Source organism: Camelus dromedarius, chromosome 13, assembly GCF_036321535.1.
Source record: "Camelus dromedarius isolate mCamDro1 chromosome 13, mCamDro1.pat, whole genome shotgun sequence".
NCBI classification, from domain to species: Eukaryota; Metazoa; Chordata; class Mammalia; order Artiodactyla; family Camelidae; genus Camelus; species Camelus dromedarius.
The window spans coordinates 31260736-31288241 of NC_087448.1; the positions used below are offsets into that span (position 1 = coordinate 31260736).

General features: G+C 33.1%; 1 protein-coding gene across 2 annotated transcripts in view; it reads left to right on the top strand.

Moving 5' to 3' along the window:
* KLHL1 (kelch like family member 1) overlaps positions 1-27506 on the top strand; it is a 328782-nt gene that overhangs the window by 204686 nt on the left and 96590 nt on the right. For both annotated transcript variants that reach the window (XM_010978777.3, XM_064493097.1), the window contains exon 5: positions 3887-4099. In XM_010978777.3, the coding sequence (XP_010977079.1) occupies positions 3887-4099 (213 nt within the window). The remainder of the gene's footprint in view (positions 1-3886; positions 4100-27506) is intronic.

A 27506-nucleotide genomic window follows, 5' to 3' on the forward strand; every position in this document is an offset into this window, starting at 1 on the left:
TAGCTAGCAAAATTATTTTAAAATATTATGAAGTACCAAAAATAGTAGAATTTAATCTTTACGTAATTAATAAGGATTATTTTGTCTTGTGGCATGGCAACTTCAATTTGGTAAAATTTGCTAAAGGCTTTCTTTACAATAAATATTTCAATCTATATGTGAAAGATCTGTTCCATTTTATGGTCTAAATGACACTTTCAGTGTTATTTTCCACAGGTTTTTCTGTGGCTATCTCAATCAAGTTGACATACAGAACATGGCACTTTATATCATCCTATGTGCTATAATGTCTTTGTTTGTATGGTTTCCCTTGGTCAGAATACACTTCTTACCATTTCTTATTTTCTAATGTATACTCCTACCTAATATTCTAGGTCCATTTGAAAAACAAGCTTTAACAGAGTTTTCTAGGCAGTCATTTTTCCAGGCTCTGCACATTGTATAGGCGCTCCATGTATGGTAAAGTTTTTCGCACAAATCCATTTCATTCTCACCACAATAATTCAGAACCAAATGTTAGATGTTCAATAAATATGTATAGAATTAATGCTTGAATAAACTTAAAAGGAAGGTATTATGCAAAAAATAAATAGGCTGGAGAGTTTTGATGTTTCTCATAACAATTTTCTCAGACAACAAGGAGTTAGCTAAGGTGTAATGGAACTAGTGCAAATCAATATTTTTTTTTCTTCTTTAGTGAATAAGAGACAATGAAACTAAAATGATTAATTTCTAAAAGTTAGACTGCAAATTATACATAAAAATATTAGGTAGGCTATCATTGGAAGGAGATTTGATGAGGTAAAAAAAGAGGTAAGAGAACTTTAGAACTCCAACATATATAAAGAAAACAAAACAATACAGTATATGTGTCAGTGTGATGGATTCAGTAATATCTGATACTATCTCCTGATGTCCAGTTTATTTACAGCAGTATTTATAAACAACATTGCTTGTTTCCCAAAGACGTAGTATAACTCATAAAGATACAAATTTATAAGAATCCAATTCAAATTAGATGCAAGAATAAAAGAAGAAAAAAATCTGCTGTAGTGATATTAAATGAAGCTATTATCAGAGCTGTCTGAAAAAGAAATCAAACTGTAAAAGGCTATAACCTTCCTTTCAGATAGATTTCAGTTTGACTCATAAGTTTTCTAGAGACCAAATAAAACAGAAATCTGATCAATTTTATAATTTATAACATCCATGATAAAAGCAAACCAATTTACTCAGGAGAAGTGCAATTATTCCTGCTCCTAAAACCTGAAAGAAATTTCTCCCAAGGGTCAACATAAAGAGGACACTGTAAAATATAATGAAATATGCCTCAAACAATATCTTTATAATAGACACTGCTTAGAGTTTCACAGAGCTGCTTTTTTATGGCACCTCTTGCTACATACGGATGGTCTAGCTATACAGCTGTGTGGAGTTTAATAGAGGCATAGATTTTTGAGTAACTGGAAAAATAGATGGACCAATGCCTTTCAATGATTCTTCCAAAAATTTCTTTATCTTCCTAGACTTCTTCAGAGAAATTTGGTGGCAGTATATCTCAGAACACTCAGTTGGTTCATTCAGTGAGTAGGTATTGGACATCTATTGTTTACATAACACTGTATAAGGCACAGAGGACAAAGCAATCTTCATGAAATCAGCTATTCTGTGATGTCAATTAAATGTAAATAAGAATAATCAACGTTGGAAAAGCAAAAATTGACCTGCTTTTGTGAACGCTAAAGGCACTTCATGCCTTGGATACAATTCTAGGGATTCGCTTATAAACTAGGTCCCTTCTCTCTTCAGGACATAGGTTTGAATCTGATGTACAGACTAATGGGCACTTTCCAAATCTTCTGCCATGTTTTAATACACACAGTGCCTCTTTGGGAAGAGATCTAGTCCCATGCTACTTCCTACTTCAGGTTTTACCCTAAAATAACCATCCTATTGAGATTCCTGCCACAACTGTGGCTTTAAAACTATGATCTAAGAAGCCTTAGTTATCCAACTTCCTTGAAGTTGTCTCAGAAGACATGGAGGAAGGGGGACAAAAGAAAAAGTCAGCAGTCCAATCTCTGTCTCCTCTAACCATCTATCAGCCAGAGAAGATTCCGATGAAGTGTAACAAGGTTTTTGACAAGTAGATTTTTTTTTTTTTAGTTTTTTATTGGAGTATAGTTGATTTACAATGTTAGTTTCAGGTGTACAGCAAAGGGATTCAATATATAGATATAGATATAGATAGATAGATAGATAGATAGATAGATAGATAGATAGATAGATAGATCTATATCCTTTTCCATCTTATGTTTTCAGATACTTTTCCATTATACGTTATTAGAAGAAATTGAATATAGTTCCCTGTGCTATAAAGTAGGTCCTTGTTGTTTGCCTATTTTATGTTTAGTAATGTGTGTCTGCTAATCCCCAACCCCCAATTTATCCCTCCCCACCCTTTCCCCTTTGGTAACCTAAGTTTGTTTTCTACATATGTAGTTTTTAAAATGTGTTTGAAAAATACTGCACTGCTCTGTACAATTTCTAAAATGTACTTTTTTCTGCAAAGATCATCAATGCATCTATTCAATAAATATGTACTGTTCATCTGCTATGTTCCAGGATCTAGATATACAAGGTTAAATGTCAAGGTCTTGGTCTCAATGAGCTTTACATTTGTGATAAAACCCCTAAATATACCAAGGACTAGGCAGCAGTTTGATAAACACTGTGTCAGAGATACTAACACCGTGCATTGTGCAAGTATAGAGAATAGGGTAGCCAGATCAAAGGGGAGTGAAGAGAGGGTGCCAGAAGCCCATGTGTAACAGGTAGGTTTGGAATTGAGTCCTGAAAAATGACAGAAATTAAGAAAACAAGGTGGTTGAGTAATTTTAAGCAATGGAATGAGGGTAATGCATATTGAGAGAAGAGTCATTTTTGTGACTGGAGTGCCAGTAAGGCAGGAGATGAAGTATCAGCACCAGGAAGCAGTCAGATCATGAAGAACCAGTGTGCTTAACCAAGAGTTTGAAATGAAAGAAAGAAAGAAAGAAAGAAAGAAAGAAAGAAAGAAAGAAAGAAAGAAAGAAAGAAAGAAAGAAAGAAAGAAAGCGAGGGAGGGAGGAAGGAAGGAAGAAAGGAAGGAAGGAAGAAAATAAGGAAGAAAGGAAAGTAAATGAAACAAGAACTTCAGAGTAGTACCACAAACATTTATGTTTTAGAAATAGCCTTCTAGCATCAGTATAGAGGGTCCACTAGAGAGCGAAGAATTCAGTCAGGCAGAGTAATTAGGAGGTTCTGGAGGCAATCTGGAAGAAAATAAATGGGAATCTGAATTAAGCCAGAGAAACTGTCATGAAAGAAGAGAGGTTTGAGAGATAATAAAAGGATGGAGCATATGGGATTGTTTTACTTCTATGGCCTATCCATCCTGCTTTTTTTCCCTTCTGAATAAACAGTGATGCATCTTACAGTGTTACTTCTGTGTGTAATTTTATTCCCACTTTCTGACTGATGTATATGCAGTCAAGCTTTAAAAACGTTGAAATGTTATTCTTTTCATATTTGCCAAATCTTACATAGCAGTCCACTTGAAACCTGAACATTTAATCACTTAGTACATTCTGCCTGCATAACAAAGCTCAACATTATAATCCTCCAGTTACTACAAGATCTGCGCCGTCTCGGATACATTTACACTTCAATTACAATTACAATGCTTTCATCTTAACAGCTTCTAGTTTCTGAAGGATTAAGTCTCAAGGATTATGTTAGAACGAGAACAAAGGTTATTGACTCCTTTTTTCATTTCTTTCTGAGATGCTTTGCTAGCTAAGTAAAATTGAAGCCGAATTTATGCCAAGCTGTTTTCTCCCTGTAGGAAAACATAATGGAAGTTATGAGAAATCAAGAGTTTTTACTGCTTCCAGCTGAGGAACTCCATAAACTCCTGGCCAGCGATGATGTAAACGTCCCTGATGAAGAAACCATTTTCCATGCATTGATGATGTGGGTCAAATATGACATGCAGAGGAGATGCAATGATCTGAGCATGCTTCTTGCCTTTATCAGACTGCCGCTCCTCCCGCCACAGGTAATTAATTACATGTGATGCTGCTCTCAGAACTATGACTTACTGAAAAGTTCTGTATTAAAAGTAAACATTATGAGCCATTTTTTATTACTTATTCACATTATGTTTTTAGTTTTGATCAAATGCTCTTTTTAAGGTAAATTTGATGGTGGAAAATGATGGGTGGTGGTGGGTCCTGGGTCTGAATCCCATCTTTGCTACTTATTGACTCATAGTTTTATCACTATAAGAATGTCACATCATTTCTCTGAGATTCAATTTCTTCATCTATCAGATAAAAATGAAGATCAAATTAGATGATATATGTAAAGTACCTGATCTCAATAGGATATTTAAAAGATTTTTAGAACATTGCAATTATTAATTCTCTGCTTCCCTGTTTTGATTTTCTATCATCTATCTGTCTGTCTATCTATCTATCTATCTATCTATCTATCTATCTATCTATCTATCTATCTATCATCTATCTGACCTAAGATGCAATAATATGATCATTCTTTGATAAAATATATATTCTGTGATCATCTTTAGTGTATTTGAATTGGAAAGTCACACACCAGATTTTTCTGAATCTTCCATCCTAGGTTCTGATATCAGGTATTCTCAGACCTGGGGGATCCTCTCTCAGGATAGAAATGGCCATGATCACTCTTAGCCAATAATAGGTAGATAACAATTAACCGGTGATAGATGATTTGACAGTTAGTCCCTCTGATCCTACCCAACCATTTCAACTGTTGAAATGTGGGGATATTGGAGTTAAACTGGTGCTCAAAAATCATCATACACAGTGGGACACCCATTAGAAGAGGCCAAGAATTTGACTAGAACTCCGTCTTTTCCTAATATGCCTTTTCTTCTTACCCTCCTTCCCTACTCTTTTGTCATTTTGGAAAATGAGAGCTGTTCCCACATGTATATGTCATCTGAACTATTACTTGAGGATAGAGATATACATCATATTGGCTCATTTGTTCCTGAGGCTACACATTACACAGGGAGTTTTAATTCTGATTGGTTCATCTGCTTTATCTTGATGAGTGAAACAATATTTACTAACATTAGAAAATAGAAATATTATTTTGTTTTGGTGAAAATAACTAGTAAAGGGCTTTTACATTATCTCTTATTCCAGTGTCCAATACACATAAACATAACATATATTATCTACTTTCCATTCCTCATCTCTCAAACTGGGGACATTACAAGCATAATTTTATATATATTTTCAAGCAATAGATGTGTAGGAGGAAAGAATAAAACATGTTTTCTTTTCATAAAATTGTCTTTGGATATAGGAGGGACTATCACTTCTGTAACTAATATTAGTGAATTATATGTCATTGTAAGCACTGTTCATACAATATTTCTAATCTTAAAAAACACAGCTGAAAAGTAGGGATTATCAATTGTATTATACAGAGGGATTAACAGTTTCAAGGAGGTTAAGTGACTTTTCAAACGTCACAGAACTAGTGAAAAATCCAGTTTTCCTGCAAATCTAGGCTGACCAGATATGAACATACACAGAGATATTTCTGCGATGAATGTATGTTGTTTCCTTATTTGCTGTTTAAACTGGAAGACCATTAAAATGTCCTGAATACAGCAATTTTGAAGATTTCCTATAAAAATGCTGAGAAAGGAAAAAGAGTAAGAAAATCAAAACCAACATGCATTTATTTCTTTCTTTAGTCACCAAACATAATGTATTTTATCTCATTTAATTTCTATAATGTATCTACATAGTAAATATTATTATTACCAGTTGACAAATGAGTAAATTGAGAATCAGAACGACAATCATCTTTCTAGTTTGTTGTAGAGCTCAGACTACTCTAGTTGATATGATACTAAAGTGTTTCATCCCACTGAGAGAAGGCAAGTGCAATATTTATATCTGCAGTTGGGTTCCTTTCCTTCTACTTCATAAAATGCATCTTTGTAATAAGGGCATATGTAAATTCCTCAGTGTCCAACCAGAGTTTAAACAAGTTGAATTGAATCTAGGATTTTTCGCCTTCTTTCATAAATTTTCCAAGCTACTAAGCATCTTATCTTCAAAAAAAGTCATATGATGATCAGAAAACACTTCTTCCTTGATTCTGGAACCACTGATATGGGTTTTGTTCTTAATTTTGACAGTACTTAATGTGTGTATATATATATATATTTTTTTTTAACCTGCAACTGATTTATGTGTATATACTGTGTGTCCTTATATTACATATGCAATCATATTATATATTACATATATTATAATATATAACTGCAGATGTATATACATATGTACATATATTATAAGATATGATTACATACTATTTAATTGTTATATGACAAAACAAAACGTTACATTTTAAAATACTAGCAATATTTAAATGAAGTGGAGTCTATATCTTTCTAGTGAGGTAGGGGTTTATTTTCAAAAGGAAATAGTACTTGGGCTGATTTTTGAAGAAGACTTGGGAAAAGAATTTGGCTTTTGTTTTTGTAAGATAATTCCTATAGATGTAAATGATAGGTTTCAAGTGATTGACAGAACGGTATTTGGAAGACAAGATGTGGGCTGCTTATAACATTTTAAAGCAAAATGTAACAAATTCATGACCAAAATGAGAGTGGAAAGGTGAAGACGATTTAGAGATGTTCAAGACAAAAAATAAAAAAATAAAAAAAAGAGAGAGAGAGAAAATACATGCTTCTAGGATAAAGTTAAACGGAATAATCTATAACTTTTTACACAACTAATAGTTCTATTTCTACTTAGTGAGTGCACAAAAACATATCTAGATTTAAAAAGGAGAGAGTAACAATGACAGACTTGATCAATGAAGAAAACATGTTAAATGATTGAATAAGGCCAAAGAATAAATGTAGATTACAGTAAAATTCTGCTTTTGTAATCATGAGGCAACTGACCAACTTCACTTCAGAAGATTTCACTTCCTTCATTTCTCACATTCTGCATTCTCATTTTTTTGTTTGTTTCTTTTAACTATGCCCATTATGTGTATAGATGTTCAATTATTTCTTAAGTTCTGATATTCTTTATTATTCAAACTTAACATGTTATTATGAAGTATAAATTATGTTGATTTGATATAGAAAACAAAATGAAGATGAAATTTTGATAGAGAATTTGAATTTTAATTGAGAACAGTGGTAGACAAAATGAACTTCAGAAAAAATAAGAAAAGACATTAAAAGACCACAGAAGCAACAATGCCTATTCTATTCTCTGTTGAAACATGATAGCTAATACTGAAATAAATTCTATTGACTTTGCTACAGAAAGGGCCAGAGGGAAAAACAAAGTCAAGGAAATACATAACTGAGATATAGTACAAGAAATGGTGAATGACTTATATTATCTTTTTAAATAAGGGACAGAATTTTGAATAATAGTTTTTATGTTTTTCATGAATACTCAGAAATTTTAAAATTTCAACAGAGTTGGAAATTTCATTTTAGAGATGTGATTATGTACATAAGTATATATATTAGAAAGAGTCTACTCAATTTGATTTACTCATTTTTCTATATATCCTTTTTCAAAGATGCAACAAAAGAACATGTTGCTTTGCAATAAACACATGTTTAACATTTTGTAACTATTGTTTCCACTGGTCTTAAGTCATTTCATATGATGTATCTTTGTAGTAAGTACATATGTATTTTTTTGTTTAATATGTATTTTAAAAGAATACATAAGTATCAGTTTTGGTGTGTTCTTTCCTAATGAATCATTGAAAAAGTAGAAGCATGCTGCTCTCAAAAAATCAAAGAAATGCAGTTCTATATATAATCAAGGCAAAAGTCTTTAGGAAAATTCAGTTTTATCACAGTCAGAAATTATTTAAAAGGTTAGAGATATACAAATAACTTATGCTTCATGTCTTGGTACTGATATTGTTTATCTCTTTTGAGACAACAAGGAAAACAATTTATTACAATTTTCCAACAAGAATAGCTACTGACTCTTAAGACAAATAAATAATAGTGTGTGCTTATGTGTATAAACATATACTTTTATTTTCTGTAGCAAAATGTGAAGAGAAAAAAAAGGTTGCAATGGATGATAAAATATTGCTTAGGTTTAGAGGAATATAGTTTAGTCTAATAATAGAAATAACAAAATAGCAAGGAGACTCAAGAGTTTTAACTTAAGGAAACAGATTATACCTCTATCTTATGGTAAATAATTCTTTCTACATAAAGCTGTAACAGATTTATTCCAAAAGATTCTGTATGGTAGTTATAGCAATATGACGGGAGGTAGGTCTTTAACCATTTACCCCACTGGAAGTGTGACAATTGATCTGATACCAATGACATAAAAACTCGGTTGTCTATAAAAAATTGTAGCCACAACTAAAAAACCTAATGAAAAGCAAGCAAGGTGACAGAGAACAAATCAATAGAAAAAGAGCGGTCATAAATCACAGCATAAGACATACAGAGTGGATTACACTCCTGAGTAATTTATATGTTTTATTTGATTTTAATTCCCCAAAGTAAGCATAGCTAAACTACTCCTTGATAAATCCAACAGTTTTCCAAGTTTGTCAGTATAACATTCATTGTTTAGGGTAGTATATATCTTATCTTTACAAAAGAAAGTCTTAACTCTTACAAATGACTAAGGCAAAATGTATTAATCAAACACATTAACACAATTCATTATCAATCTTTGTTCCTTTTTAATTTTTTTTTGTTTTTTCTTCTCTGATTTGCTTCCTATCTGATTAATGAATGATTATACCAAGCGACCATCAAAGAGAGAGTCTTCTCCACAAAGTTAGGTTGTAAGAGTTTTAAAAAATTATAGAATAATGTTATTCTTTGGAAGAAACCTTGAAAACATATCTTAAAAACTGAAATACACAGACAGTATAGACTTCTAAAATCTTATAGATTTATCTTAAATACTATTTAGATTCATGATCACTTAATCCACTATGGCAGTCACAGTTCAAGTTATCACATTAAGAAAATACAAGACCTTTTTCAACAAGTTTTAAGTCAACGGGTTATTAGTGTAAAAAAAAAAGAATATGCATATGCACCAACTCACACGTACACGTTACTCTTTGTTCAAGTGAAGAGAGTGGAGAAGTTGGAACCTAGTATAAAAGCCTTTATTTTTACTACAATATATCAAATATCTCTGCCTTTACCAAGGGCTGATCCAACTGCTTGTGGTTTTATCCCATGTTTTTTGACACCGAAATATCTCTACTGCAGTGACTCCTTCTATATTTTCCTTTCTTTTTTTATTTTATTTTTTTAGTATTTATTTTTGTTTTAAATTTTTATATTATTTATTTATTTATTTTTTACTTTTTTATTGAAGTATAGTCAGTTTAAAATTTTGTGTCAATTTCTGGTGTACAGCACAATGCTTCAGTATACATGAATATATATATATATATTTATTTTCATATTCTTTTTCAGCATAAGCTACTACAAGATATTGACTATAGTTCCCTGGGCTATATAGCATGAACTTGTTCACCTATTTTATATATACCAGTCAATATCTGCAATTCTTCTGTATTTTTCATTATAAATTTTACTCTATGTTGGATCATTCCAAGTAACTTACAAAGATGTGTTTAAGACTTATTATAACAAAATAATATACCTCATATTCTTTCATATCAACTATCCAATTCTCTGTTCCCTCTTCCAGCAAGATATGGAGCTGTCATTTACAGTTATTAAATCTACGTATTCATAGTCATCATTCTTTCTTCAGCCCACTATAATCAGTTCTTTGAACTAATCACAGTCACTCAAAACTTCCATTCTGTCATTTCCCCCTCCCCTCCTCCATCTCACTTGTTTTCATCTTACTTGACTTCTCAGCAGCCTGTGACACAATCAGTTTGGCCACTCATACTCAATGGTAATTGTTAATTCTTCCTACTTTCTGATGTTACAATGACCCAAGGCATCACATTTTCTGCCTTGAGAATGGTGTTTACTTCCATACTTTTAAATACTATCTGGGAGTCAATAGTAAATTCTGATTTTGTATCTTTAGTTCTAAACTCTTCCTGAAAGATAGACTCAAATATCCAGTTAACTACTTGACATCTCTAGTTGGATATCCAGTAGTTATTCAAATCTTCACATGTCCAAAATGGAAAAATTTCAAAGTCCCAAGACTTTCTCCCCTACCATTCTCAGTAAATATTACTCCCAACTATTTAGTTGTTCAGACCTAAATCCTAGGATCATTTTTAATTCTCCACTTTGTATCGCATTTAACATTCATTTCTTTAGGAAATTCTTTTGACTGTATTCCAAACCATATCCTGAATCTGTTCTTTTTTTTTTTTTTTCAACATCTCCACAACCACATCCTCAAACAAGCTACTAGCATCTTTTCCCTGAATTATTGAAATAGCCTGCTATTTATTTTTCTAACTTTTATGCTTAACCACTGCAATAATTTCCATTTAGCAACCAGAAAGAAATTTTACAGTATGAATCAATTCATCTCAAACTTAAGATTTAGACACTTAGAACAACATTCTAATATCCCTGACCAGCAAGTCCCTACATCAACTGTCCTGTGACTACTCGTCTGGCTTCATCTCTTACCAGCTCTCCAGACCCTACAGGCACACTGACATTTCTGTTTCTTGAGCAAGTCAGGGTTATTTCTTCTCTAGTACACTTGTACCAGCTGATTCTGGGGATGGGAAACCATGGCAGCCAAGAGAAGTGGGTGGTAGTGATATAAACAGTTTTCTTGAGGGTAAGTAACGAAAGAGGAGGCATAGTCTATGGATAATTAAAGACAACAGTAAAATCGACTAAACATCAGTCTACTTTTATTATTACTATACCTTCGCAATTGTAAGCAATGCTAGTGAGAGCACCTCCTTACCTGCTGGGTAGAAGTGCCCACCACACCCCTTTTCTGGTCCTCTACTGCCTAGAAAGTGTTCACCCCACCATAGCGTGATCAACCTTTTCTTCCTAAATACATCTCACCTTAAATGTGTTCTCTTCTTAGCACTTTCACCTACTATTTTCTTGCTTAGTTCTAGTTTGTTTTTATCTCTTTTCTTATAAGTATAGTTTTCCAGAAAATCAGACTTGGCATTCTTGCTCACAAAGTTCCTGGCATAGTTGATAGTCAGTAAGTATTTGCTAAATCAACAGACGGAGAGTTTGTGCTAGGTCTTAGGTACTTTGGTTTCATTTATCTTAATTATCTGTTGATAAAAGATTTGTCTGAAATGTGAAAGAAAGTTCTGCATTGATGTGTTACTATGGAGCTAACAGTGGGTACTAAACACTGTTATAAAGGGAGATCAGAGAACATTGATTCTGATTTTACTGATAGCCCATTACTGAATGGACAATGGGAGGCCAATCTTGAACAGGATATAACCTCTCATCTCTTTACTCTATTAGATACATTATCAAATCAATTTATCAAAATTACACTAATACATAAGTCAATGGTGTATTTTAAAACAAAATGGCTGTAAGAAAAATTGGTTTCATTTTCACTGCTAGCATAATAAATCAGAAAATAAAGTTCATTTCATGAAGAAAGGAAAACTGAACTTAAATGTTAAACTAGCTCATTAACATTTTTGTACATTTTAAATAATATACCTAAAATTTACCAGGAGACCACACAGTGCAAGAACAATTCTCTTTCTCAAACATTAAAAGGAATTTCATTTTTTGTTCCGGTCTATTTTATATATGATATAAATTTATAAAAAAAGAATGATAAAATTAAATTAGAATATATTAATTTGTAAGAGAACTAAGAAAAATTGTGCAGCATTTGTAATAAAGCAAAGACTGTTTAAATCATTAAACCTTTTGCAGTGACTTTAATTTAGGATTTAAGTAAATTTGAATGAACTGTTCAAGGTGCTTTAATATTTTAGTAAGTGGAGTTTATAGAGATGAAATCTGGAGATTAAAATAGGATCATCAGACTGAAGCACACTCAATCTCTGGACAAATTTCAAAGCTAAGGCCTTACTAGAGGAAATCTACATTATAGAATTATTTTATTTTGATAAGTGATTTATTTGAGAGATAGATAAAATACATATGTTCCTGCATCTCCTTGTCCACATTGTTATTTTTATAGGATATTTTTGCTAGTTACTCTTTGAGAGTTAATAAGGCAGCTTTTAGGGTTGAAGCAGATGAGAAGGATGACTTGCTGGAATTCAGAGAAGGTGACGAAGCAAATCATTAAAGGTCTAGGAAACCATTTTAAGAACTTTGGCATTTCCTTGGCATGCAAGGGAAACCACTGCAGAATTCTGAGTGGAGGAAAGTCTGATCTAATGTACACAATTCAGTGGACTCTGTCTTGTTGCCGTGTTGAGAGTATTCTAGAGGAAAACAAGAGTAGAAAATGGAAATCAGTTAGCAGGTGATAGCAATTTAGAAGTGAGACATCTTTGAGAGGTCAGAGGAGGGTAGTGAGGTAGTAAAAATGAAGACAGTGGGAAGTGTCTTCATGATAGATATATTTTAAAGTAGAGCTAGTCAGATGGGGGGATGAGAAAGAGAGGAATCAGAGAGATTCTAGGTTTTTTGGGCTTAAGCACCAATGAAGAAGGATGCACTTTTAAGATTCTATGAGGCCTCTAAGTAGAGATGTTGAGTGGGCAATGACTGCATCTGTGGAGAAAGGGCCAGGGGATATAAACTAGGAAACTGTTGGCATATAGATATAATTTAAAGACATGATAAGCGGTGGTCTCACCAAAGATGTAAGTATAAATGACAGGAGAGGACTAAGAAAGATGGTCTAGGGCATCAGAGCGTTACAAAACTAGAGATAAAAAGAAGGAAGAACCTAGTGGCTGAAATGGAGAAACTAGCCAAACAGAATAAAAAGTAAGGGAGCCTAATGTCCTGGGATTTCAGCTAATAAACCATCACAAATGAGTGAGGATGCTGCTGGGAAGTCAATAGATCGATGCCGAATAATTGGTTTTTGAATTTAACAAAATGAAGGCCATTGGTGACTTTGACAACATTAGTTTCTGTGGAACAGAGCTAAGCAAATATGGGTAAATTGGACTTTAAAAGAGTCGGTACATAGAATCGTTAAAACTGCAAAACTGAACAGAAAAATGTGTCTAGAGGCGTCTGGGTTTGTCAGCCTGGGTCCATTGAGGAGAAACAAAAGCATATTGAAGTTCCTACATGGAAAAATTAAATAATTATTAATTATAGCAAATATTTCGAGGGAGGAAGTATTGAAAAGTGAGAAGGGGACTCCAAGTAACACAGAAACAGCAGCTGTAAGGGGCAGCTACTACTTAGAAGGCAAATACCCACCCCAGGGCTGAGACCCTGACCTCCTCGAAGAGGGAGCAGCCAGGGCTGCCTGGAGGGCAGAGAAGTCACTGTGATACAGCAGTGGCAGAACTTACTAGAAACCTGTTCTCTAGAACTTAAGAGAAATCTTCCCTGGACATCTTACTATCACCTGAGGGCTCTTTTGGAAGAAGTTTCTAGGTTCTTCTGGCCAGCATGCACTATAGGAGGCCGGCACTGGAGAAACTGAATTCACTGCTGGAACCTGAAAAGTGACCGCCCCACCCCCACATCCACCCCTACCCCCACGTCCACCCCTACCCCCACCCCTCACCACCCCCCCCCAAACTCGGAAGCAGATCTTTCCTACTGCAGTGTCTCTCCAGCGCCCTGTACTGACAAAGCCCATCGTTGTGCTGGTGGGCAAGGAAAAATGATTGAAAGGGCCCTGGTCTACTTTCACAGAACAGCGTAAAAGAATGATTTTGTTTCTGAGAGTTAAATTGATAAGTGTCAAGCCGGGGGACTGGCATCAAGCATGTCTGTATACTCCCAGGGTGATCCAGAGGAGAGGGAAAATTTGATGTAACAGAGAGGGAAGAATTGTTGGAATATTTTCTTTGGATGTACTAGAGTAGGTGGGATTTCTTGCACAAGTAGAGAGATTGGCTTTAGAAAAGAGAATTGCAAAATTATCTATGTCAACAAGTGAAAAGCTAAAATATGTGTGTGCAGATGTTGGTAGGTGAGCATATGGAATGATGGTGTTTATTTGGATCCTAACTTTGAGTCTGACATAAATTCAGTGTTTGATCATGGAAAGTTCAATTTCATTAGACCTCACTTTCCACCCCAGGGGAAGGAGATGGAAATATTCCTTCTGATAGTAACATTGTATGAGTGAAAATAAGTTTTACTTTCCTAAGAATTGATGCCTGCTCAAAAGTATGTGACATAGATAGTTTTATAGAGAATTAATACATGAATGCCTTCTCATATGAAAAAAAATTCGTGTTTCAAACCTGCCATGAATTTTCATTTATTCAAAACATACTAGAGTAAAGCAAAAAACAACTTGAAGAATGCTTTTTGCTCACCAAACAAACGGTCTTTAGTGAAATATATTCCTTCCATTGTAGTCATTTTTCCTAACAGGCACTATTCACAACTTTTAAATGACAAGAAAAAAGAAAAACAGTAAACTGTGTAAAATTACTTTGCAAACTTCTATAATTTAAAGTATTTTTAAGAGGAAAGGACGCAGACTATAAGCTATATGAAGGAATCACAAGTGAATTGAATTTTATCACACATGTGTTGAAATAACTACTACTGTGATTTTAATTTCCAAGAATATCAGACAAATAAAAGTTTATTATTTTAATGACTCTGAAAATGAAAAAAAAAACCCCTTGAGAAGAGCAACTTAACATTGATGACTCTCCAGAGAATTAGGCACACGTACTCTTTTCCATTCTAATTAAATGGAAAATGCCTATAGGTTACTCAAAATAAAAGTTTTTACTTCAATAATATTCAAAAAATAACACTACACTGCTAATGGTAAAAAATGATAAATACTATATTATGTTGCATAAGCTCTCAAAAATGTATTGAAGCAGTATGTTTTAATAAAATATAAAGGAAAATTATCTTATATTGGTGCTGAATATCATGAACTTTCATATTCTATTAAAAAATGGTGCATATGTTAATTTAATAGTTCTCATGTATACATCAAATTTTCCAGTTCAAATCTTGATAAATTTTCTTTTTTAAATTTATATTCCATATGATTAATTTGACTTAATGAAAATAATCAGAGCTGATAATTATCAGGAATTTTTTTGAAATATATTTTTATTGAAGTATAGTCAGTTTACAATGTGTACTCCTGGTGTACAGCACAATAGTTCAGTCATATGAAACATTCATGTATTCGTTTTCATATTCTTTTTCGCCATAAGTTACTACAAGATATTAAATATAGGTCCCTGTGCTATACAGTATAAACTTGCTTATCCATTCTATATATATTAGTATCTGCAAATCTTGAACTCCCAATTTATCCCTTCCCGCTCACTTCCCTCACCCCTGGTAACCGTAAGTTTGTTTTCTATGTCTGTGAGTCTGTTTCTGTTTCGTAAATAAGTTTGTTTGTCTTTTTTTTTTTAGATTCCACATATAAGTGATATCACAATTTTTGATAGTCCTCTGTTACTTCACTTCAACAGGTAGAATTCATCAAAAGGCTACGTAACTTCTCTTTTTCTTTTCTTGTTATTTTTTGGTTTATACAATAATTTGTGTAACAGTAGTGTGTGTTTTTTTTACCTTTGTTAATTTGAAGTTATGTTTTACTCCAATATTTTCTACTTACTGTTGATTTCCTTATCAGACCAATTCAGATCAGCTTAGAATTAATTGTTCCAGGGGAAGGTTTAGCTCAGTGGTAGAGTGTGTGCTTAGCATGTGTGAGGTCCTGGGCTCAATCCCCAGTACCTCCATTAAATAAATACATACATACATACACACATACCTTATTACCTCCCTCCACCCTTAAAAACAAAGAAAGAATTAATTGTTCCACAATTTCCAGGGAAAATTTGTGAATGATCACATGATGCCATGCTAAAATGTGTATGTACTTTACTTTCATAGATTTTTATCGCAAAAAAGACCTTCAAAATTAGCCCCTCAATATTTTGCAAACAGAAACTGAGGCTCTGAGAATTAAAGCACACGGTTTTAAGTAACACTTTTATTTTAATAACTCATGAATACATGTAACATGGAATTTAGGAATCCAAACATTCAAATGAGAATTTTTGTCCACCAATGAGAACAAGTTTTCAAACAAAAAAATTATATTTTGACTCATATCTTAGCATTTATCACGTTATCTACTCATACTCAAAATCAAATAAAGTGGAGAAGGAAATAAACAATACTACATGCAAAATATTTTCTTTCAAAATGCATTTAAATGTTGGTCATCAAAATTGAGTCTTTTTATCATTATTTCTTTGTTCACAAATGAATTATAGAACAATAATCTAAAAGTGTTATTGTGATATTTAAAATATTTCATGTATACTTCTGTGGAGTTGTTTTTAACTAAAATTTAATCTTTATGTGGCATGGAACAATGATTTCATAAATAAATGTGTAAAAATCAAATTTAACTATTAACTTTAAAGCATAATATTTATTTTTCTTCCAAAGAACTTTTAAAATATAAGTATCATGTCAACTCACTGAAAAATAGCTTTTAAAAATAAATATTATATAAATCATATTCTATCATTAAAGTTTTCTGATTTAAAGGACACGACTACATATATCTCTCATTTTCCTGATGTGATTAGGAGCTGAAATAACTTAAACAAATAAAGTGTGTGTATGTGTGTGTGTGTGTGTGGTGGGGAGAGTTATTCAATGACAAATAAAAAGTGAAAATTGAAGAGAAGATAGATTAACAGTTAATATTTTCATTATTTATTTTTAAATTGTCATGTATTGTACTAAAGAATTCATGACCAGTACATCTCTACTTAAAAGTATATTTACTTTCTCAAAATATTTAATCTATTATTTCACCTAAAAGTTATTTGATAGACAATATTAAGGATATTTAATGTTTGGTTTTTATTTCTATGTAACTTTTAATAAAACTGAGGTTATCCTATTATGGTACTTCTGCAAAATTCAAATCCTTCACAATTCCATGGTTAACATCTTTGTTTACCTTTTAGTACTTCAGGCAGCCTAGAGTTAGATATTATTCAATACTTGGGGAGATTAAATACACTTTAAACATATGTTTAAGGGTGAAATATGTGATCTTTAAAGCCAAAATATCCCATATCTCCCACTGGATTAAATGGCAAATGTTGATGCTGAAATCATAAAACTACTAAAATAACAACAAAAAACACAGCGTGTTTTCTATTGTTAAGCCTTCTTATTACTTCTACATTTGGTTTCTGAAATATTTTCAATGATTTGCTCTACACTAGCTTTTCCCAGCACTTTGTCCCTAGACTAATAATATTCAAAGGTATTTTTCACAAAAGTGTTTCATGCTAAAAAAGTTTATGAACCCATCTTTCCATACCCCCTCTTTAAAATTTCACAGTGCAGACCGTCACAGCAACCTCTTAGTAAAGAAACTCACTTAATTCTAACCCACAGAAACCCTAGCTTTTCTAAAAAGCACTTATTTCAAGTAAAGCTTTTAAAGTCTCCCACAAAGAATGAGCTACAGAACATGGTAAGGAGGCATTGTTCTGGGTGGTTTTATTTATTTATTTTTTTAAGTTTTGGAATTCTTTAACGTAAAGGTTTATAAACACTGGATTTTCATTTAGAGTAAATTATTCTAAATTAAAGGTGTTCTAAGGTGTGTTTATATTTAAAGAAATTGGCTTTCTTCCGTTAATATGAGTCTGTCTACAACAAAGTAGCCTGCAAAATTGACTTTGCTGAACTGGAAAAGCAGCATATTCAGTGAATTCAATAAGCTGACCTATAAAGACCTGGAAATAGAGTCATAAATAATAATGAGTGTGTTATTCTCGACTCAGTCAGCTGTGGGGGTTTTTCCAAACCATTAAACAACTTTCCAATTTGCTACAAATTCAGCATAAGTGCTGTACTCCTTTCAAAAGGAGGCTAGGAGTAAGAGATGGCAAATATATGGTAAGAATTTAGGGAGTGATGAATATTTAATCACAGGAACACCTGAAATCTGGTTTCAGGGAGTAGTCACTCATAATATTCATCTATTATAAAAATACAAGATGTAACTTGATCCTGACCGTTAGATTTCACCTCATGCTAATACACATTCATGCTAATGTTCGTCATTCTCTGTCTATCCTAAATACATATAAAATTGAGCAGACAAATAGGCTATGTCTGAAATATAAAGATCTATTTAAATGACAAATGTCCATTTCATCTGATCGGTCCATTTTTTTAGAACTGTGGAATGACATTCTGTCCTGACCCCGTGTCCAGAAATGAAGCCTAGAGATTGTTTTCATTTTAAATAAAATCCTTCTCAACAAATACTGTCTTTTTACTCCACATGTCCACAAGCATTTTTTTTTTGTAAATATGGTTTTTCTTTAAAAAGTTCTCAATCTCCTCTTCCCTTGTGTATTATCACTGCCTCTAGATTAGGCCTTATCACTTTTTGTAGTGAACTCCATGTTAATTGCTTATTTCCAGTGACATCCTTCCCCACCTGTATCCATTCTTCACAATGCTTTCAGAATGAATTTTTTTAACACAATTTTAATTAGAATGTTCAACAGCTTTGGAACACACACATCTGATACATAGATAGCATACCATAGCCCTAGCATTATATACGTTGTTCTTTGTTACAGTCTTCTTTCCTATGGTTATTAATCTACTTGAATAAAGCAACAGTCTTTTTAAAATGTTTTCTGGTTTATCACAGGACAAGTCTTCCTACCTGTACGTCCATACTGTGAACCTAATATTCAGACATGCACATGTTTAATTAGCAACCTACTTCACCATTAAAAACTCAACTTGGGGTTGACTTTGCTATGAGACACTTTCTTGACCACTTCTACCTGTTTTTGGAGATGAACTCTCCTCTCAGTGTTCTCACACACCCTGTTTTAACTCCTTGCCTAGCACTGGTAATATTTTATTTAGGTTATTTAGAGGTATGTGTTTACATGTCCTAATCTATTGTAAGTTCCTCATGACCTTATCTTCAATATGTGACATACATTGGGCACCTAATAACTATCTCTTACAATGCAAACATTTTTTAAATAGATGTTTATCAATGTCTTTTGTAACTAAATTTTAAGCAGATTGCACTGAACTTTACTAGTCTTTTATCTTCTGGATATGGCATTTTACTTGAGCCAGTAAATTTACCTGAAAACTTAAACTCAAATTTTTATGTACAGCTATGAAGAAATTGGAAAACATACAAAACACAAATGAAGTGTGACTTATTTCACCATGATGAATACTGAACACAATCAAAATTTTGAAATTATATTCTTTAATACATTTTATAAGAATTTCAAAGACTTTATTTTTCTTTTGTGTGTGTGTATATGTATACATTTATATACAAATGTATATAAACCAATGCATACAAAATATATATATATATATAATATGTGAAAAGAATACATATATTTTAAGTTTTTTCTTATCAGCTAACATTTTAGTTTAGTTGAATACTTTAATAGCACAGAATATCAGGTCTATGATTCTTTACAGAATAATAGAAGTGAAGTCATTATCTCTTTGCTGTGACAGTGACAATTTTCACATAGTCAACAGCCCATGTTCTTTGCATGTGTAAAGTCCCAGGAATAACAGAAAAAATTATCATAAAAATAATGCTATTGTTTCAGAAAAAATTTTTTTAGACAAATAACATTTACTTAAGATTGTCAGGTTTCATACTCTGTCCTTTGAGACAAATCTAATTAGAAATAATCATATTGTTCATTGAGTTGTTTTGACTATCAGGTTGAGGTGAAAGCAAAAATATGTGATTAAAGGTATACTGAGAAGAATCAGCATAGAAGGGCAATTCCAATGTTACAAGAAAAAATGAATGTGGGTGTTTGTTTGCATCATTCAATAGATACTGAATGTGGGTATTTAATTGCATTGTCAAAATGGCAACTTGAGCAAAATCAGACAACTCATTCATTCAGTCTTTCCACAATATTAAGACTATTTTATTTAGGAGTCATGGAATGTGATAAACTTCATAACTTCAAATGTAAAAGGAGTCTTACGTAGTTTTTTTACCAAAATGAAAAATGCAAAATTTGTCATCAGCTTCATTTTCAGAAGTCATTCAATTCCAAATTCTCCCAACAGAGAAAAATGAGCAGTAAATGAAATATGTTTCAGTACTTAACATTTTGCTTGCATCTATCTATCCTTCTTTAAGTACTGTCTCTCTTCTGCTAGTGGATGGAGGGACCCCTAAATTAGGAGGCCCACCAAAATGTGAGTTCTTGCCACCGACTGTGGAAGAATTCACACAGCAGAGGCAGGATGAAGTGAACTGCTGCTTAACTGCTCAGAAGAGGAAAGGGAAAGAAAGTGCTCAAGGAGGGAGACGGGAAGAAAAAGCACCTGAGAAGGGAAACTGCACTCTAGTCGGGGGAGCTGCCAGCCAAGATGGGGGGTAGTGACAGCTCGGGCCCTGGTCAGGCGGGCTTTTATGAGAGGCTTCCACCATCATGTCCTCCATTCAAGTGTGATGGAGCCAATCAGTCCTTGAGAGTTTCTCAGTCCTTGTGTGAACTTTTCCACTTCTTATATGGCAACCATCAACTGTCATGGTGCTGGTGGGTGTGTCGCTTAGCATGCTGAGATGTTACAATGAGCAAGCACATGATGAGGCTCAAGGTCAGCTGGAAGTCAGATCCTCCACCATCTTGGACTGAGTTTTAATCAGTTCTTGTTTCTTCTCAGCAGCTGCCTCCTGATACTTAAATAAGAGTAATTGCTTTCTATATGAGGAAAGGGCAAGGGTATGGTCCTGGGGGAAACAGCTTTTGTAAAAAAAGGAATGATGTCAGTCTGGTGGATCCAGCATCCCCCCCCCCAAAAAAAAAAATCTCCAAAGACTCTGTTCAGCCATGAAATTTTTAAAGGAAATGAAGGAATAATCTCAGTCAATCATTGAGATAGGTGGTCAGAGTCATTGTCATCCCCTATTGTCTGCAGGCTTGTCCTAATCAAGCCTGCTTGAGTCTACTATTCTATGACTTAGAGAGGCCTGGGAGACTCAGCTTTTCTATAAACAAGAGGCAGGGGGATTTTGTGGGTGGGGGCCCACAGGGTCCTGCTCCCTTTCACTTCCTTAATTCCCGGTACCCAACATCCTTCATATTTATAGTTTTCTATCCTTCCATTTGCTTCCTACTCTGAGCCTTGGGTTAGGACTTTTTCTAAAGTTTTGTTTTCCCTAGTTAAAACATAATTACTAAATGCCTCATTCTTTCTGTTTTTCTGAGGATTGGTTGGAATTTATGAGAGAAGAAGAAAATACATATAAAAAGAGTAATTACAGTATGAAGAAAATTGTAACATGAGTGTGTAAGATGAATTAATAAAAAATACAATGTTCCTGATTGTAGGTCCTTAAGACATTTCATAAGAACAGAATAAAACGTTATATCAATTAAATTGCAAATCTGGAGAGAATCTTTAAAGGTAACTGACAATACACATACAGTAAAACAATATACATAGAGTGAAATATGACAATCATTTGCTTAGATTTTTGTAACTCAAGTGTATCAGTTGGCTTGGTTTGCCGTAACAAAAAACTGCAGACTACGTGGCTTAAATAAGAGAAATTTATTTTCTCACAGTTCTGGAGGCTCTAAGTCCAAGATCAAGGTACCAGAAAATGTAGTTCCTCATGAATTCTCTTCCTGGCTTCCAGATAGTCACCTTTGTACTGTGTTCCCATATGGTCTTTCCTTTACAGTAAGACAAAAAGGAAGAAAAAGAGGTGTATATTTCTCTTTTTATATGAATATATGGATCCAGTCCTACCTGGTTAGGGACCCTTCCTTATGATTTCATTTAACCCTAATTATCTTCATAAAGGTCCTATCTTCCACTGTAGTTGCTTTGGGGTTTAGAGCTTCAACATATGAATTTGGGGAAGACACAAAATTCACTCTGTACTGAGTTTACTTTTACACTTACCTGAGTGAGTTGTGATAATCTGATGGTCATAAGGAGCATTTAATGACAACAAAATTCACTCTAACACATGTTACAGTAGTAACTGTTAAAAAATATCTCATTTATGAAAATCTATATTTGAATGAAAGGACTTCATATCATGTCATATATTTTACATGCAGATATTAAAGGATACACTCTAGAACCTAACATTGCCCTGAGTATTTTGGTAAAATGGAAACTTGGAACCCCAAGTTCAAGAATTCATACATGAGTCTGCCTCTTTTCTAATATTTAGTTTCCTTGCTTTGTGAAAACAGTGTAATAGTACCTATTTGTGTATACATTATGTAATTAATAGATATGAATACCAAATTCCCTCTGACCACCTCAGTGTTTTTCCTTCTAATTACATCTTGTATATGATTTTTTTAATTAAGTTTCCTGAAAGTATTTATTATCTTATTGTGTGATATATGTGCAAAGATTATGTAAGTCCCTGTAGAAGAGCATCACTTGCCACCCCAACATGTGTCTCTTTGGATTAACGTAGACTTTTTATTTTTAAGGCCCGAAAGACTAAGGAAGAACTTTTGACCTTCCTGCTAACAGCCTAAAAGAGTGTAGACAGAGAACTTGTTCCAGGAAGTGAGCTATCACCTTAGGTATCTATTGTATGAACTGGGTGTGGTAGACAGGGAGGGACCTAGCAAAGTCTGTTAAAATTCCTCTCTGTGTACCACTGACTCTAGATGGCCCCCAAAACATTTATTTACCAAATGTTTGCTTTTCCATCTTCATATAAATTGCCTTCTTCCCCTTTGAAATCCCAAACCACTACCCTCAACATCCCCTTTTGTCTTTAGTTGAAGGTGGTATTTCAGGTAAGAGCTTTAACCTTTTTTGGCAAGTTACTGTTTTCCTGGGTCTCTCCATGTATACATGTTATTAAACTTTTGTTTGATTTTCTCCTGTTATTCTGTCTCATGTCAATTTAATCCTTAGGCCAGCCAGAAGAACCTAGTAGAGTAGAGGTTTCTTCTTCTCCAATAGCTCCTTCCTCTGAATCAAATATACAGTAGTTTGTACAATAAAATTATAATATTCATTGCTAATTATTTTTGAATTATTTGCTCTCCTCTTTCAGGGCAGGATGAGAGGCTATATTGATTAAATACAAAATCATAAACTTGTTTGTAAAATGCTGAATAGATATGTTATTAGTAGAAAACCACAAAAGTTATTTTTCAAACTGATAAAAATTATGTCAGCAAATAAACTGAAATATTAGCAAAATGTGGACAGATGTAAAAATCCTTCATCTATAAGGATTTATAAGCAAAAATCATAAGAAGATAGAGAGATTAAGGCAGGGAAACAAACTTTCTTGGGCAATAAAACTTAAAAAGAGTTTATTCCCTCTTGGTGAGGTACTATAAAAAATTTAAAGAGCATCTCATAGAATATTGTTTAATGGCTTACATCACTTGGGGCATTTCTGAAATAGTTTAGAGCTGCTACTAAGAAACATCTTTCTGTCCTCTGGTGACTAGAATTTTAGTATTCTCTATGTATTGTAGTCAGAATTCTCCATAAGGATGAGATTACCCACAAGGTATTAGAAACTGACTAGAATGTGTAAACTACATCTCCATGAATATCATAGAAGAAAAGCTATCTCACACTTTACCATATTTCATTAATGTGTTTTTAATTAGGTATCCTATTAGTAAGTTTCTTTCCAACAATGTAATTCTGAAGAATCCAACTAGAATCACATAGGAATTAATATATTTCAAAAATCTGATGAAAATGAATCTTTTTTTACATTATCTATCTTGTCCTAGATCTTTCTTAAATTTTAAAATTAACAAAATTTGAATAATTTTAAATAATGTTATATGATTTAAACAGATATGAAATACTTTCACATACTTATCTCATATAATGATTTGAGAAATGTAAAAAAGGCATTATCCACATTTTATACATGAAGGATTAAAATTCATGAAATTTTGTCCATGTTCATAAAGCTTGAAAGAGTTACAGCCAAGATTTATATCTATAACTCTGGATTTCTGAATCTATAAACATCCCACTACATTTATTCACTTTTAACTCTGTGCTAAAATTTTATGTTGTATTATCCATAGATATGCAGGTAAATTTGTTCATTTGTTTTTAAAAGAAGCCAAAATATTGCTGCACGGTTACTCCCTTTCTCTGAGAATCCTGCCTTTAGAAGTTGAATCAGTAGCCTATGTTAGATAAAAGGAAACCTAATATGTTCTTAAATGTTTGTTTTCTATTTGTTTGTGCTAAAAATGCATTTTTTGTTCAGTTAGATTTTGTACATTTTGTGGATAGAAATTGTATATTCTATCACTGCATGTCCTCAGTGGTTCCTAGTATAGAACTAAATATTAATAGCTAATATATTTATTACTAAACACTTTGGGTTGTTTGTGGTTACCCACAAATTTGTGGCTGAACCTCTCATTTATTTAAGTCAAAATTTATCTTTTGCATATAAATGCACTAAATAACTTCAAACTAGTGACTGGATTGTTTCTGATCTTGACAAAATAACCGAGTGAATGAATAATGTATGAATGAATCAGGATTAGTAGCACACTGGGTAGGTACCCTTTGAGCCTTCAGATTAGACTGAGTTTCTCTGTTGTTATTTCTGCTGTATCTCCAAGACTAATCTTTGCTTTTATATACTTACGATGTGCTAACAGTCATTTAGCATGAGCTTATTTTCTGACACAAAATACATTCTACTGATATGTTGATGGCTTATTGACATTTACCTGCTCATAGTTAGCAATTTACCTTTTTCTTTTATTTGCTTAAATTTAGCAAAGTAATCTCTGTGGTGTATCTAATTGCTTGCTGTTCATATTACTTTAAAATTTTTTTTCTGTGGGTGCTAAATGTAAAAGCATCATTCTTAGATTTGCTAGGCATCTTCTTTCCCAGACATTATTCCTTTTATATAATAATTCAACAGTATAGCATCTTGGAAGGTAGTTAGATCAAAAGACATATGATTAAATATAGATAGATAGGTACATACATGCATACATACATACATATAGTTTTTACATTAATTATTGGCATATAATAGAATTTTTATAATTATTTATGACTATCAAGCAAATTGTCAGAAAAGGGCATAAGCTTCATAAGGCTGTTTCCAAATTTCTCATGTAAGCAGACAATGCTAGTTGTCTCCATTTATTCATCAAGCATTCTTTAAAATCACCCAGTGTGGATTATCAGTGTTCTTAAATCCCATGGGGATTTTCTAGTATTCAAATTGAATTGCTCAAATTATTTCTTTCTTTAATCTTTCTGCTACATTTGGGTTTTGTAGACCTCCCCTCTAACACTTTTCTTCCTTGTCCCTGAGCTGTGTATGAGATGTTACATATTCTCTCTAAGCCTTGATCTCCCTTTGTTTTCATCCTTTATTGACCTTCTTATACCCATGGGCGTTCACTAAGGTTAAGACTGTGGCTCATTGTTTTCCTTCACCCATATTCTTGCAGTCTTTTCATCTCTTCCAATGACTATAAATATGATGTCCAGGTGTGAAAATCCACAATCAACTGATTCTTCAAATACCTGTTTTTATTACAAGCCTATATGTTAAGCTTTGTATAAATATTTTCACATATATACTTTCAACTTGAAATCTGAATTCATTTTATAGGTATGTTACATTGGTTAAAATGCAAATCAATCATACACATACAATGGGGCAAACAATAAAAATCCAAAACATTACCAGTAGTAAAATGCCAGAATCAATCGTTTTGTGAAAATTATTCTAGAAATATCTTTACTCATTTCTTCACTCACTCATTTCACAAAGACTTTCTGAGTGCCACCTACGTGGAAGGAGTGTGTTCTGTGTTTTTAGCACTGAATCAGACAGACTGGTCCCTACTCTAATGTTGCTTACGTTTTAGCAGGAAGGGGAAACTGTCCTCTGGGCCCTGATGAACTCTCAACTTTCAAATATACAACACAGCATTATTAACTATGGTCACCATGCTGTATACTAAATCCCCTGGACGTACTCATTTTATAACTGGAAGTTGTACCCTTTGACCACATTCACCCATTTCTCCCAACCAACCTCCCTTGCCTCTGGGAATTTACAATTATTTGTTTGTTTTTTAGATTCCATATGTAAATGAGATCATATGGTATCTGTCTTTCTTCTCTGTCCAATTCATTTCTTGCAGCATAATTGCCCTCAAGGTCCATCTATATTGTCACAAATGGCAGAGCTTCCTTCTCTTTTTAAGGCTGAATTTTGTACATATCCATTCATACATCCATGGGCACTTAGGATGTTTGACCACCATAAACATTGCTGCAATGAACATAGGGGTGCAGATATCTTTTTGAGTTAGAGTTTCATTTCCTTTGGACAAATACCTTCTAGTGGGATTGCTGAATTTGGTGAATACCACTGTAAACAGTTCTCTTCCAGCATAAACCTACACATTAAATTGATTAATGTAGTTTCTTGCAGTGATTTTCAACTGTTATGCAAGTTCAGGAGGGTTATCTGTAAAGAACGAAGGAAAGTAAATAGTTTAATGATTTCTGTTTTGTAAAAGTCAACCATCTGAAAACTGGGCTGTTGGATAAAAATCTACCAGGTTTCTCAACACAGCTTAATATACTCCTGCTTAACTGTAAATACTAGAAAATAATGACCACATGCTCCATTCTATTATACATTATACTACAGATTATATTATAGGTTACTCCATTATAATACAAATTATATTACAAATTATTTTAGTTAAGAACTGATGCATTACTTTCTGCATACCCCAAAATATCTGGCATAAGGTTTGATGCATTCCAATTATTTTAATGCCTTTATCATTAAAGTTAATGAGCTTATATTTTCCTTTATCCTCAAAGTTTGTTCAGTCAGGATGTTTGAACAACTCATTTCATATCCACACTTTAGAAACTCTACAGACAGAATGTATGCCCAGTGGAATTAGCTTTACTTGGGAGAATTATTTTAATCCCTTATTGACTTGCAAGATGCATTCACCTTGATGTTTTCACAGGAACTTATTTCACTGATGATGATCAAAAGAGGTATGTCGGGCTTTGATCAGAGTAAATCTAAGGAAAGTTGGAAATCTGCAAATATGTGGTGATTAAAATTCTTTCTCCATCTTCCCTTAGTGAAATGAGGAAAGTAAAATACTAACTGATACCTTTTAATTAGTGTGAGAGAAATAAAAATATTTTTATTTAAAGATAATTGAGATAGAGCTAAAGCAAAACAAAAATTTAATACTAGGTCCACATTATTATTGAC